The sequence below is a fragment of the Neltuma alba genome, unplaced genomic scaffold, assembly GCF_004799145.2.
Source record: "Neltuma alba isolate B1F8T4 unplaced genomic scaffold, ASM479914v2 tig00013463_pilon, whole genome shotgun sequence".
Lineage (NCBI taxonomy): Eukaryota > Viridiplantae > Streptophyta > Magnoliopsida > Fabales > Fabaceae > Neltuma > Neltuma alba.
The window spans coordinates 56313-71648 of record NW_021637698.1 but is presented as its reverse complement, the minus strand read 5'-3'; the positions used below and the strand labels follow the sequence as shown (position 1 = coordinate 71648).

The following is a 15336-nucleotide window of genomic DNA, read 5'->3' as shown; positions in this document are numbered from 1 at the left end:
GAGATATTTGAAAGTTTAAACTTTGTATTCTATGTTTTATTTTTTATAATTTCTATATTTGCATGTTTTATTTAGATATTTAGGAATTTGAGTAAATTTTTATTTAAAAAAATAAAAAAAATTGGCGGGTTAGCCTAGCGGGCTGGGTTGGAAAAATCCCAGCCCGCCAGAAGGCGGTCCTAAAAAGACTGAATCGCAGGTTTTCAGGCCTGCCATGGGCCAGCCCGTAACCGGCGGGCTCGCCCGTATTACCAGCTCTATCTTAACCGGTTTAGTTTTCGGTCCGGTTTTTTGGACCTTGTTTGTTTTGTCAGTTCATGGGACCTTTAGTAGTAAAATATTTTCTGTGGGACTCTACAGTAATTTTTCCTTTCTTTTTGGGGACCTGATTCATCAGCAATCAGCGGGATGGAGACAAACATATGTTAGCTATGAGCATTAAATAACTAATAACTAATTTAAAAATATCAACAAAATTAATTATTTTTTATAAATATGTTTTGATCTTTTTCAATTATCACCTTCAATTATATATATTGATTAATTTAAAGTTATTTTTTTATGAGAATTGCTTCCCATCAATGTAAATATTTTAGAAAAGATGACAAACAAATTGAACTGAAATATTATATTAACCCTCAACTAGATAGCAATAAATTTGAAAACCATGGGGTGTTTGTATTATAGTAAAATCATTTTTAAAAAGTATTTTCAAGTATGTAAGACAAAACTCTTTTTATATAATTATTTTATATATCATAAAATTATTTTTAAAATCATAATTTGTGTCTAATTATTTTCCTTTGGCCCCACAAAACAAATAATACTCCTATTTAATATAAAACAGCAGCGGGAAGACAGGATGGAATATAAAACAAAACATGACGCCGAAACCCAATGAATAATACGACACACGAGCGCCGCTAAAGGAGGACAATATTCCATACTCTTTTTTTTTTTTTTTGGTCGAGGACACCTATTCCATACTCAAATCTTCATCATATGGTATGGTCCTCCCCAGTAGCATTAATTATCAAAATTAAGTTCCATTATTATTCCTTCATCATAATTATGTGCTCGTAATTTACTTTCCAAATTTGATGTCACACACACATATATATGGTTACCGAATTTATTATTAAAAACCATAGATAACTTTTTTTTTTTGCCCAACAAAAATCATAGATAACTAAATACTCCTCTGGTTCTTAATATAAGACCCATTTAACTAATTTGATTAGATTAAGAAAGTTAGGTAAGTTAGTTAATTATAAAAATATGACACGTTTTTCGTAAAAGACTATAATCATCTTTCTTAATATCTCCTCTCCATCTTCTACTTGATTATAGTTGAGAGAATATTTAGAGAGAAATTAATAAATATAATAAATGATTTTTATATTTAGGATCAAAACCAACTCAGCAATTAGGTCCTATATTAAGGACTGGAGGAGTATTACAAGTTTAATTAGTCTCACTTCCCTATTAGTTTTTTTTTTTTTTCACCAGGACTTGCATATTACTTTTGATCCAACCATTCGACAATGTTCAAATTTTATTTGGTAATACTTAGTTCTACATAAATGTATAAAATAGAAATAACATGATTTTGTCTAAATTTAATTAATATTATACATAAAACATTTATAAATATAAACATATATATACCCGTATTTAAAAGAGCAGGCCATCGGCCATACCCCTCATCTACATATTGGCCGGGCATACATAAGGAGGTAATAAATGAAATATGGTGAACACAATAAATTGCACAATATGGCCTCACTGATACCATTATAAAAGCTTCAATATATATTATTTTTATTTAATCAGGTGAACTATGTAATTGTACTATTTTTATCTTCTTCTTTTTTTAAATTAATATTGATCTCTCTCACATACTCACATTTATAAAATAATTCAACAATGATCAAGTTACGTTGTTGACATTCAATAAAATATTAACGTTAAGTATTTACTAAAAATTCCATAAGTTATATGGATATACCAAGACATAATATATCTTAAATTTTAACAATTAAATTAAGAATTGAATATAATTTTTTTGGCCAAAAAATATATGCTTATTCACTAAATATAGTTTTTCTCTTCTTTAAGTTAGGAGGGGTATTTTCTTTTCTCTTCTCCGTTTCCATGTTTTTCATGAATTTTATAGGATTAAAACATATGATTTGAAATTAAAGGGATCAAAATCAAAATAAGCACAAATTTAAAGAACTCAAAATCATATTAATCCAAATATAATCATACATTCATACCGTCAAACATAATTTTTTTTTTCCATTCCGTCACACGATGTCGTTAATCATTCATTTCCCACCCATATGAACTTTCTTTTTATTTTTTGGGACCAAGACACCCATATGAACTTTGACTCTAGCTGTCAAACCATAAAACATTAAGATTTCCAAATTTTAATCTTTACTGTAATAGGATTAATGCATAGATTGGCCAAATTTTCACTTAGCAGCAATATTGTTTCGGAAGTTTATTTGGATTTAAAATTATTTTAGAAGTGTTAAAATTAAGCAATATCATTTCTTATTGTTAAAAATATTAACAGTCAATATTAATAATTTAATAGTCACTGCTAATTCTTTAATAAGATGGGACAACATTGCTAATTGTTATGTTTTTAAACTTTCGGGATGACATTAAAGTAAAAAAAAAAAAATTCTTATGATAACCAAGAAGAGAAAACTTTGATATCGTTAAAAAAACAAACGATATCTAAATTTTATAAAAGGGAAAAATTATATCTGAACTCTCTCTTGTAGCATTCCATGGGTTAAGCATGTTGATCATGATCATCACTTGAAATTTGGTCTTATATATCTGGCGAAAAATATATGTTTGATCATTTAATTTTATATAATATTTTAGTTTGATCCTTTTACTAAAAATATACTACCTCTGGTTCTAATTATAAGAGCCAGTTAACTAATTTGAGAAGATTAAGAAAGTAAGTTGAGTTAGTTATTTGTCCTAAATAGGTGTTGTCTTTCCTAAAATATCCTTACTAATCAAGTGTATTAGCTAGAACTATAATTATTAGAAGGATTATCTTGGAAAAAATTGAGTAAATATAAGAGACAAAGTGGATTAAGGTCTTATATTTAGGATCAAAATAAAAGTCAAATAGGGTCTTATATTAAGGACCGGAGGTAGTATTTTTTAAAATTAAGAGATCAAATTGGAACTTATATAAAATTAAAAGGGTAAAAGAATACTTGTATATTTTACATAGGACCTTTTCACCAATCACCATTCATTTATATTCTATAATTTTAATTTAAAATAGAAACCCAAAAACCACACACACACGCACACAATATCAGCGTAGCGTTTGATTGCAGTATCGTTAATAATTTTTGTTGTTGAGGTTAATAATTATAACCGTATGTTGCTTGGGGGAAAAAAAAAAAAAAGGTTAATAACCGTACGGTCATTTCTCTATTTTTGTCGAGGTGTCGGTGGCTACGAAATTAGAAAGCCATTATGAACCGGGAAGGTTTCTCATTTTTATTTATTATTTTTTAAAGTAACCATTGAACATGTTAAATGTTTCATGATTAACAATAATATTTTAATAAAGATAATACTATTTATTACAAATAACTAACTTAACTAATTTTTTTTAATATTCAAAAATTAATATACTATTTATAAATTACTTTTAATATATTTTCTTGAAATTAAAAAAAATCTAAAGTCTCATTGATTTTCCCTTAAAATTCAATAGTTCTCCAGCTTTATTTCTATTTATTATATATATTATTATTTTTTAAGAAAATAATAATCTACACAATACTTTGCATTAATAATTTCTGATATTGAAGGTGATTATCACAAGTCGTACATATTTGTATGGGAAAAAGACAGGAACATACCCTTAAATATGTGAAAAGCAAAATTCCATATCAGACCTAGGGTACTGATCTAGCATTTGCAAATGTTGGCCAAAAACATAATTGGCCCAGATAAATGCACAAAAAGAAAGACAATACAGAATGAAGCTTGTGACCCGGGGAGCTTGTGGGAAGGCAAAGGAGGGAATGAAAATCAGTAGAAGCTGTTGAAGAAAGGCAAGGTAATTTTAATTTTAAAGTCATTAATACTGTCTGAAGTTCAACTTCTTCTTCCTCCTCTCCTGATGGTCGTTATTTCGGCAGGTTGTGTATATGGGTGAGTGGGTTTTAGGTGGTTTAAGAGATGAAGGTGTTGGGTTATTATTTTTTGGTGTTGCAAAGAACTTCATTCATAGGTTTTGGTCTTTCATTTTGTGGGTCTGCATTGGTAGAAAGTGTTAAGCAAATTACTTCGTTGGTGTCCGATATAGGGTTCAATTGTTTACTGTTTGAGTATGGCAGAAGGCATTAGCATGGGTGGCAAGCATGAGCATGAATAGTGAGGAGACGATGAAGTGTGTAGTTAACATATAAGGCAAACTTGTGAAAAACTAATGTGTTGTTGGTAAGGGAGGAAGTGGGGTTCTGTTACAGACAGTGACGAAAGTGAATAATGTATATTGTTTATTATGTTTTTGCAGATTCGAGCATGGCAGAAGGCATTAGCTTGGGTGGCCCAACCTCTTTGAAGGAACTTTTGTGTTATTTTCATGTTGGAGAGACATTTGTAGTTAACAAGGAAGGTGGAGTTCAATATAACGGGGGTAATGTGAGGCTAAGGAGCATAAAAGAAGGCATTACAGTTGAAGATTTGAGAGGGAAGATATCATTATGGTTTGGATTTGATGGTAATAATTGTGAGATGAAATATAAATTAAGTTTTGATGAGAAGACACTAATAGATTTAGTTGATAATGGTGAGATTGAGAACTTTTTTCAGTATAATGAGAGGCATGGCCATCTAGACGTAGCATGTAAAAAGAAAGAAAGTGGTACTGATATAATAGAAGATCTGGAAATGTAAGTGATATTTAATAGCCTATAGATTGTTCAACAAAAGCCCAAAATATTACATTTAATAATCATTAAAAACTCTAAACAAAAGCTTTTAACACAATAAAAACTTGCTAAAAATTCTAATCATCAACAATATAAAAAACTCTAAATAAATATATTTATAGTTCCATACAATAGTCTCAAATCTTAAAAAAAATATGAAAAAAAATGATATTATATAAATAGGATAAAAAAATTAAAAAAATTAAAAAAAAAAGGAACCGGGACGGGACGACCCCGTCCCGTCCCGGTTTGTCCCGTCCTGAAAAATTCGGACAGGTCCGTCCCGTCCCAATAAGACTGAGACCGGAACGGGCCGATATGGACGGGCCGGCCTTTGAACACCTCTAAGTTCAACCTAATAACCTTATTACTCTCCAAAATCTCTCATGTCTGATGTAATTGATTGCCCAACGACAACCACCGTGCAAATAAATAAATAATCAACTTACCAGACCCCAGTAATGGTGACGATCTTCCCCTCACACTAACAGTGCTCCTCCGACAGCGACTACTCCACTCACAGCTATGATGTTCCCTTGAAGGCGATGCCGCTTCCTCTCACCCTCACGACGGTCGAAACAGTTCCTCATAGGCATGATGTTCCTTCCCCTCACGACAACTGGTGATTGTGTCGCAGAGATGTGGGCACAAAAACGACACAGTGCAAGTAACCTCTCCCGCATTCCGTCTTTTTTTTTTTTTTTTTAAATTTTCCTTAGAGGCAATTCCATCTTTGGCTAACATTTGCAAATGCCAAATCAGTACCCTAGGTCTGATATGGAGTTTGCTTTCACATGCACTTATCTAGGTTTTCATATATTTAAGGGTATTTTCTAGTATTTTTCCCTATTTGTATTCTTGTCGAGATGTTAGTGGCTACAAAATTAGAAAACCATTATGGACTGTGAGGGAATTACACACGAAGGAACGTAATTAAAAAAAACCTAAAAAGAAAGCAATAAATCATAAACCATTATTTTCAGCGAGATGGTTAAAAATATCTTATAATAAGAATCAGAAAGAAGAGATATATATATATATATATATATCCTTCTCTAATTCAACATTAATACTTGATATAGGAGTTAATTAGAAATTTAATTTGATTCTAAATATTAGTATAATACTACCTCTGGTCCTTAGTATAAAACATTATTTGACTTTAATCTTGGTTCTAAATATAAGATCTCAATCTACTTGTCTCTAAATTTATGCTTTTTTTTTCAAAGTAGCCCCTCTAACAATGGTAGTTCTAACCAATATACTTGATTAGCAATGATATTTTATTAAAGACAATACATATTTATTACAAATAACTAACTTAACTTCTTTTCTTAATCTCTTCAAATTAGTCAATTAGCTCTTATAATTAGGACCGGAGATAGTATTTCAATTTATTTTATTTCTTATTTTATCTATTCTTCTCAAGTAGCCCTTATGGCAATTGAATATGTTAAATGTTCTATGATAAGCATGATTAAAAATGATATTTGACAAAAGACAATACTTATTTATTATAAATAATAATTTTCTTTATTCACAAATTAATGTACTATTTATAAAACACTTATAGTATTTTTTATTGGAGTTAAAAAAAAAATCTACAGTCTCATTAATTTCTCCTTAAAATTCCAACCTCACATCTATTTATTATATATATTATTATAATCTATAAAATAATAAATAAAAGATAAAATAATACGTCCATCTTAATAAAATGATAAAAAAAAAGAGTGTATGTGTGTATGGATGTTGCATTAATAATATTTTTTATTATCGCACGTCGTACATATTTGTATTCTTGTCGAGATGTCGGTGTCTAGGAAATTAGAAAAACATCCATGGACTACGAAGGGTTAGTCACATGAAGGGACACACACGCACATATATTAAAAGAAACCAAAAAAAAGAAAGAAATAAAGCATAAAACGGAATCTTGCTGAAAATATAAATAATAATTAAACCATTATTTGCTGGGAACCTTTAATTTATTTTTTTTCCCAGCCGTCTTTAAAAATATTGCAATGACAGGTATTGGGATGATAATGCAAGATATTTAATAAAAAGGTTTTATCCCTTGATTTATGATTTCATAAGATTGCTGCGATTCTTCTCATGCTTCTCATGCTACTTGACTTGTTTTAACATTTTTTATTATCATAATTCACATACCTATTATATTATAAAGTAAATATTTTTTTATAAAATTATATTGTGAATATATTGGTATAATAGAATAGTGCAGTGAAAGAATTAATTTATTATCCAATTTAATTTAATTATAAAAAGTTTTATTATTTATTCTATTACTCAAATCACGGAGCTAAAAAATTAATTAAAGTCAAGTCTATATAACTTGGCCTTTTGTAATTTTTTTTGTCAGCAGGCAGAAAATTTTTTATATGTTAACTAACTTTCACAAGTCACATTTAATTTTTTTATTAAAATATTTCTTCATATACAATTGACATTATTCATATACATAAGTGTATTTGTTGTATTTCTGATTTGCTTAAGTTGCATGTTTCCGTGTGCTTTTTTCCCCCTCTTTGCCCAACATTCCGTGTATTACGTTGCATTGGTTCTTCCGTAATTAATAAAATCGACTCTATTTGTTAAGGGAAAAATTAAGATATAGATTTATTCTAAAAGTTTTTACTTAAAAATATTAGGTATCTAGAATTTTTTAAATTAATATTATCTCAAAAATTAAAAATTATAACAATTTTATTCCATATTGTTAAAAAACAACATTTATCTTTAAAATAGTAACATTGATTATTAGTATTTTTTAATAGCAGGCGATGGAACTATTATGATTTTAAATTTAAAAAAACTCAAAAAAGTTTTTGGACACCTTGTACTTTTGAGTAAAAATTTTTAAAACAAATTTCTGTCTTAACCCTTTAAGAAAAAAAAACAAAGCCAGTGTATAAAAAAAAAGGGTGATCTGAGATCACATTAAAAATCAGTTTCAAAAAAGAGAATCACATTAAAAAAAGACCTTGAAATTATAAAAATGCAGATAAGAACCCTTGACAACTTTACTATTTGTCAAAATCCAAAGTGAAGTTGTCAAGGGTCCCTATCTGCATTTTTATAATTCTAAAATCTTTTTTTTTCAATTTCTCTTAAAAAAATTATTTTTTTCGTTTTATAAGATAAAATTTTTCTCGTATATTAATTAAAATATGGATGGCACAATAAAACATTAATGAAGATATTAAAAAACAAAACAAAAAACATTAATGGAGATAGAGAGCAAAGCGGATGGTGGGTTAGATTAGATAAATAAATAGATGGGAATCAATCCTTTATTTGATTTGATTGATGTTGGGCCAATCTCCTTCCCCATTCACGTGACAGCGAAGCACCATCAATCTGCTTGCTTTCTTCAGCCAACGTCTCTCTCTCTCTCTCATCCCCTGTGTGACTTCTTCGCCCCGTAAGCACCAAGCTCCCTGCCATTCCTCTCTCTCTCCCCCCACCAAACGATTCACTTTCCAGCAACTACCGGAGACTTTTCTTCAATTCGGGTAACACACTCTTTCTCTCGCTCCCTCAAATGAGAAAGAACCTTTTTGCTTTCCGCGATTATAGTGTTATCATCCCATTATGATGCCCAAAGCGGATTCTTTTTTTCTGTTTTTGATTCCCGAACGCATCATAACTCTCCTTCTGTTTCAGTCATGCCTCTTTCATGTTTAGCAACGGTTTTCTGTTTAGGGATTTGCAGTTTTAAATCCCTCTCTTTTGCCCGTTTCTATCTCCTATAGAACTCCCTGGTGGGGAATATATTGCAGATGGTCTTCCCTTTACTGTGGCTTGCTCTGGAAACTGATTGAATATTATTATTTACGGGAAACAATGCGTTAGGTTCTTCCTAAAATGCCCGTGCAGTGTACCCAATTGCTCTTTTTGGGAAATTGCAGTATATTTTGCTTTGACAATCTTGCATGGACTCAAATGTGATTGATTGAGAGGTCTATGTGCTTCCATTTCATTGCTTTGTATTTTGCACCTGAAGCTATTGCTATGTTTTCCTTTTCCATGCTCCTTTTGTTGTGCTAGAATTCATCAGCTATAGTGATATCGAAAGAAGTAATATGTTAGGATTTAGGTTACTAATTTGGGCCGACTCAATTGCAATCATATATTGTCGATCTTTCAGCTTTAAAGGAACATATTATGATTTTTCCCCCCTAGTTTCTTGGGCTGTAATGTCATTGCCGGTTGATTTTAATATTTTTTTTCCTTTGATTGTTTGGGGACGTGTTATTTTAATTTCCACGATACTGCTTTCACATAATATTTGCATTTTCACGTAGCAAAATCCTACTTTTGTTGAATTTATCAAGCCTATGGTTAATGCTGTTGTTTCACGTTATTTGCCCCAGTATAATGCGACGACTCAGTAATGATTTTTCTTGTCTAGCCAAATCATGCTGGCATTTATCTATAGCTGCAAGCTTTTTGTATCTTCTCCTGAAGCTTGTATTAAATCATGTTATAGGGAACTCGAGAAAAGGTGAGTGCAAACAAGCACGTACAATCTTTAGAAGACTTATCGACCAAGGCTGGAGGTGCGATGCTGAGTTCTAAAGAAATGATGGCATTTAAGTCATATCAGAGTCAGGCTGAATTATTTGTGAAGGAATATTTACTAGCTGACCCTCTGATTCCATATACTTCAATTGTTGGTGGCATTTTCACTTGCAAGATGGTATATTGTTATTCTAACTATGCTCTTATGGCGTTATAAAGTCATTCTAATCTCAATGATGTTGTAATATGTATTTTATTTTATGATCTTATGTTTATCTCTTAGTTGTTGTCTTTCAGGTCTATGATCTTACACAGCTGATCAGTACAGTTTACTTTAAGAGCTATTCAAGCCTTTCAAAAATCCAACGTATTGAGTGGAATAACCGGTGACTGGATCTTCTATTCTCTCAAAGCTCTATCATTTTTTTTTCACGGTTTAAGATATTAATGAAGATTCGTTTGTTCTTTTGCAGTGCTATATCAACTGTTCATGCCATTTTCATTACGACTATGTCTTTGTACTTTGTATTTTGCTCAAGTCTATATTCTGAGAACCAATTCACTGACCTCACCGTTCGAACATCTCCATTGTCTACATTTGGGCTGGGGGTAAGAATGCTTTGGTTCTTTTTGTTGTTCTCTTATCCCTTTGAAGTTCCTATTGGATTTCCCCCTTTAATACAACTGTCATGTGAAGTAGATCAAGGGTGTAACGCACGAGTTGAGTAATTCCTTAATCAAAGTCATACAGCTTGTGAGTTGTGGTGGTATAGAGGATTTGCATGGTTTGAAGGATAGAGTCCTTGATAGTAAACATGTCTTGTTTAAACATGCCTACTTTTATCAACACAAACAATTCGAAGTCAATAATATTTTAGAATATGTCTGTTGTTTTAAACACAAAATAAGTAATTTTCGGATGAAATAAAGTTGATAGATACATTATGAGGATTTCCTCTTCTCCTTACTTGTATCTTTTGTCCATCTTGTGATCTATGCTTCCAAAAACCATAATCGCATATAGAAATATCTATTTTAATTTTAAAGTCATTTCTATAAATCTTGTTCGCCTAATAAAGTGTAATGAGTTGGCTTTTATTTATTTAATAGTAGTGCATGCTATGCAGGTTTTTGGTAATTTGTGGTATACTGACTACCATTGATTTTTTGTTGAGAAATATTGTGGAATGATAAATGACTCAAAAGCTGGCGTGTAACACCAATACTGTAAGGTGACACACTAATACCATAAACAGTGAGGATACTTGTATAACTAGATGATAAGCGAGAAATCATGATGAGCCATGCCAATTCAGGGAATCAGAACTAAAGAAACTAGATTATAATGATGTCCCTCCATTACTTAGATGTCGGACTAATGGATCAATATAGAGATGCTATCTTCTTATTTTGAAGTGCGTATACTCGTCAAGTAAAACAATTTATAGATTTCTGATAGGACTATTGCGTTATAAATGCATTTATCATTCTTTTTGGCCAAGTGCAATAGGGACTTGCATTGATGGGTAAGCCTTCTCAAACCTTTATTTTGATGGAGTTTAGGATTTTCATGCAAAAATCTGGATAAATCAGGGGAAAGCATCTTCTAGACTCTCACAAACCAATCTGAAATGCTGAAGTCCTTGGTGGAGGGCCATCTGAGAAGAAGTTTAAGTCCAAGCATCAGCTTTTAGCTCTTGAAACCTGCCCCATTTTTGCTAATGCGCAGTATTTAGTTTATGTTATGTGTCTTTTGCATTCTCTTTTATGATCTCCTTTCTCCTGTCTGTCACGCTTAGGTTATATTTTAATTTATTTGATATGTCACGTTATTCCAATTGCTTTGGATGACTGAGATCTACTAGAAATACAATGAAATAATTGGTTGAGATTATGAGAGGTTGAGAGCTCTGCCTTTTTGATGTAGAGGAGAACCCACTCCTAGAAGTTATTTTAGCGACAAGGCTGAACTTTGCTTTGTATAGGAGTTCTGTGTCTCACACTAAGCTGATATGGGATAACCATTTTTTGCGTCTCTTGCTACCGTCTATGTTAATTAAAGGAGCTTAGGGCTTCTGCTGGCTTTAGAGAGTGAAAAAAGTGGAATGGAGATTGTGATTGGATTATAGGCAATTATGTACATGAAAAGGGAAAGTTATCACCTCTTGACTGCCCAATCATCATGAAATCAGCTTCCTTCTTTCTGGCTCATGTGCCTATGCCTTTTAAATGACTTCCCTCTTGATTTCACATGACCAGCGGAGATTAAATGAATTGTTTAACTTCTTGAGGAATCTTTCATTGGTGGTTGTGAATGATGAATCTATTCCCATCTTTACGACTTGCTACTATGGAACCAAGGTTGACAAGATTTGTAAATAGAAAATACCACCTGGATATTCTACCATACTGCGTATTGAAGAACCAGTACGTGAATTTTTCAATTTGAAAACAAAATGTGTTGAGAAGTAATAAGTTTTTAACTCGAATGCATTTATTTATGTCAAGGTTCCTGGGATATGTAGCTCTTCTAGAATTAATTTGACCACTTGTGGAAATCGTTGATAATAATAATACACATGTAGCTAACCTTTTCTATAGATAGTTTGGATGGGAAGTTTTACTTAGTGTAAATCAGTGACTGAAATCAGAATGCATTTGTTCTGCTTGATGTTCAGGACCTTTTAGCTGTAAATTTTTGCCCAAGGGTTCTGGCTACTTCATTTGTGTACATTCTAACAATCTAATTTATTTATTTTCTATGTTTATTGTCTGTATTGTGCGATATATGCTGTTCTAAAAGCCTTTTTATGTTTTAACTTGTTGCAGATTTCTGTTGGATACTTCATTGTTGACCTTGGGATGATATTTTGGTTTTATCCTTCTCTTGGTGGATATGAGTATGTAAGGATAATATCTTCTAACTTCAAAAGAATATAAGGCTATACTTTATTATTAAGTTGAGAATGTACAATTTAAGTCATTTCAAGTGATATGAACCCAACTGGGCATGACTATTGAGCCGAGTTTTGTTCCCTCACCCTCATGTTTTCTTTCGGTTGTGGTTAGGATTTAACTCATGTTCATATCAACTTTGGTTCAGGTGATTCATCATCTAATCTCCTTGGTAGCAGTAGCATATGCAATGTTGAGTGGAGAGGGACAGCTTTATACTTACATGGTCCTTGTGTCTGAGACAACAACTCCAGGGATAAACTTGAGATGGTAATCCTAATCTAATATTTTAGCACAATTAAAGTTATCAAATAATTGTTTTTGCTAATTCACACCTTGCATTTTCTCAGGTATCTTGATGCAGCTGGAATGAAAAGATCCAGAGCTTATCTTGTAAATGGGGTTGTGATATTCTTTGCATGGCTGGTGGGTTAATTCGTTGCAACTTGGAATATATTTGTGTTCGTCTGATCCTGTTTTGAAATATCATTATGTAAAACATAAAAATCCTTATTCTTGTACATCCTTACTGAGATGTTCTATCTGCAGGTTGCCAGAATACTTCTGTTCATTTACATGTTCTACCATGTATACTTGCACTTTGACCAGGTAATATAACACAGAATTTCAAACATTAAGTGGGGTGTGTGATGTGTTATAACAATCAGATCTTGAGTTTCTATTTTTTGGTCCGAAGTTTTAGGGTCACATTGTTTCCCAAATGTTCAAGAGCTGTCATAGTGAATGCATCATGTGAAAACATGGGTAATGAAAATTATAGCTTAAGGGAGGCCAAAATACACCAAAATGAATTGGTAAACTTCTGTTAGATAGTGATCACTCGTTCAGGGCAGATGCTGACTATATAATTGGAGCAGATAATGATTTGATTGGTTTAGTCAAGGCAGATACTGAGTTTATATTCATAACGTGTTTGTAACTAATACCAGAGAGATTCTTTGGTAAACCCAATTTATGAAAGATTCCTAGATTCAGTAAAGTCAATCATGATATGCTTCAACCTGGTTTTTCTACATTCGCAAAAATGAATGTATATAGTGCATTTATGAAGAGATAATGAGAAAAAAGGTTTTAGATGTGAAGGCGGCGCATGAAACTGTGTGCGTGTGCGTGTGTTCCTTTTGGTATTCTTGTCTTTCTAAATGCAATAATATAGATGATATAATTTAGATATTCTTACGCATCATTGTTTAATTAACCAACAGGTTAAGAGAATGCATACCATGGGGCAATTATTAGTACTACTTGTGCCGGTAGTGCTAGCTATCATGAACTTGGCATGGTTTTCAAAGATCATCAAAGGACTGAGGAAGACATTGGCGAAAAGGCAGTAAAATTCAGAAGATTATTGGTGAATTTTTTTCGAAAGCAAAAGTATAGTTTCCCACTGTTGATAACCCCAGCTTACCTTTGTCTCTGTGCATCATCTTCTTCCTGTTTAAATTACATGTGCACCGAAAGATGAAGCACAAACCACAAATGGTGCTTGGATCCCCTGTGAATCTCAGCCATTGTATAAATGTTAGTTCTACCTTTTTATGTTCTTAATTAAATTGGCCCCGTTTTCGGAAAAGGTCGAGGTTTTCCCCCCTTTCGGCCTGAGCATACTTGTTCGTTCTCTTGTCACTATAAACTTAGCTTTAGCAGAGCCTGCATTAACGGCCATAATGAATATCCCAGTGCGAAGTGTTTAAACTGTTGGGGGAAGTCATTAATTTCGACCTGGAAGATGACTGAGTTTCAGTTAATTCAATGCCTAGTTCTCAATTGTGTTGAAATTGAGTTTTCTTATTGCTAATGAAGATTTCATTTGGTTATGTAAGTAGTTCACTTACTGACCAATGTCGCCTACGAAGGAATTCAAAATTGTGCGCACTTGAAAAGACTTCTAAATATGGTGCCTCTCGACATCTAGTCTTTTGAGTGGAGGACCCATTGTTCCTTATCAAATATTATGGTCATGTTCAATATGAAACATTGAAAATAAGGAATAAGAATTGAAATTGAAATTGAGAAAATATATTATAAGAGTGTTTAGTATGAGAGATTGCTTGTTACATAGAATTGAACGAACCTATTTATGTGGGATTAGAGAATGTCATGGGAGGAGGTAGTATTTCCTAATCCTATTTTCACATAACAAGCAATTTTTCATGTTAAATCTTTTTTTAATGATTTTTTAATTGTAATTGTAATTCTTATTTTTCATTTTTAATATTACATATCAAACGGGACCTATCTTCTGGTTGATTAATGATTACCTTGACTACTCTTTGTATGGGTGAACGATGAGCATTACTATTTCTACCATAGTGCTTGTTAAGCCCTTATAAAAATATTCAAATATAACAAACAATTTCGTATATTAAATATTTTTTTAATAATTTTTTTCAGTTGCAATCGTAGTCTCTATCTATATTAAATACTTTTTTAATAATTTTTTTCAGGTGTAATCTTAGTCTCTATCTCTTATTTTTAATGCTACATATCAATAGTATTTATATTCATTGATTAATAATTACCTTGATTACCCTTTTATGTTGGTGAGCGTTGGACATTACTCTTTCTGCCAAGGGCTTTTCACATTTTCAAGCCCTTCTCTACTATGGCTACCTGGTGGCAAGTTTTATTAACAAAAAATATTGACATTAAAATTTAAAATGTCAACAAAATATCGTTAAATGTTACATTAAATTTAATTCTTTTAAAATAATAATGATTGGTATAAAAAAATTATCATTTGAGACTCAATATATTATGACCAGAGGACTAAAAAAAATACTTTATAAGATTAACGGATCAAAATAAAATCTTTGAAGTTAGATGA

General features: G+C 31.6%; 1 protein-coding gene across 3 annotated transcripts; it reads left to right on the top strand.

The window, feature by feature from the left end:
* The first annotated feature begins 8410 nt into the window (after nucleotides 1-8410).
* On the top strand, nucleotides 8411-14287 carry LOC114737555 (transmembrane protein 56-B-like). Of its 3 annotated transcripts, none has more exons than XM_028925505.1 (9): nucleotides 8411-8524; nucleotides 9502-9711; nucleotides 9831-9919; nucleotides 10007-10142; nucleotides 12363-12437; nucleotides 12637-12758; nucleotides 12839-12914; nucleotides 13038-13097; nucleotides 13715-14287. In XM_028925505.1, the coding sequence occupies exons 2-9, from the start codon at nucleotides 9577-9579 to the stop codon at nucleotides 13841-13843; spliced, it is 822 nt and encodes a 273-aa protein (XP_028781338.1). In that variant the 5' UTR covers nucleotides 8411-8524; nucleotides 9502-9576; the 3' UTR covers nucleotides 13844-14287. The 3 variants fall into 3 exon arrangements, with proteins under 3 accessions (XP_028781338.1, XP_028781339.1, XP_028781337.1); XM_028925506.1 differs by lacking the exon at nucleotides 8411-8524 and adding an exon at nucleotides 8557-8864; XM_028925504.1 differs by lacking the exon at nucleotides 8411-8524 and adding an exon at nucleotides 8557-8971.
* The last annotated feature ends 1049 nt before the right edge of the window (nucleotides 14288-15336 follow it).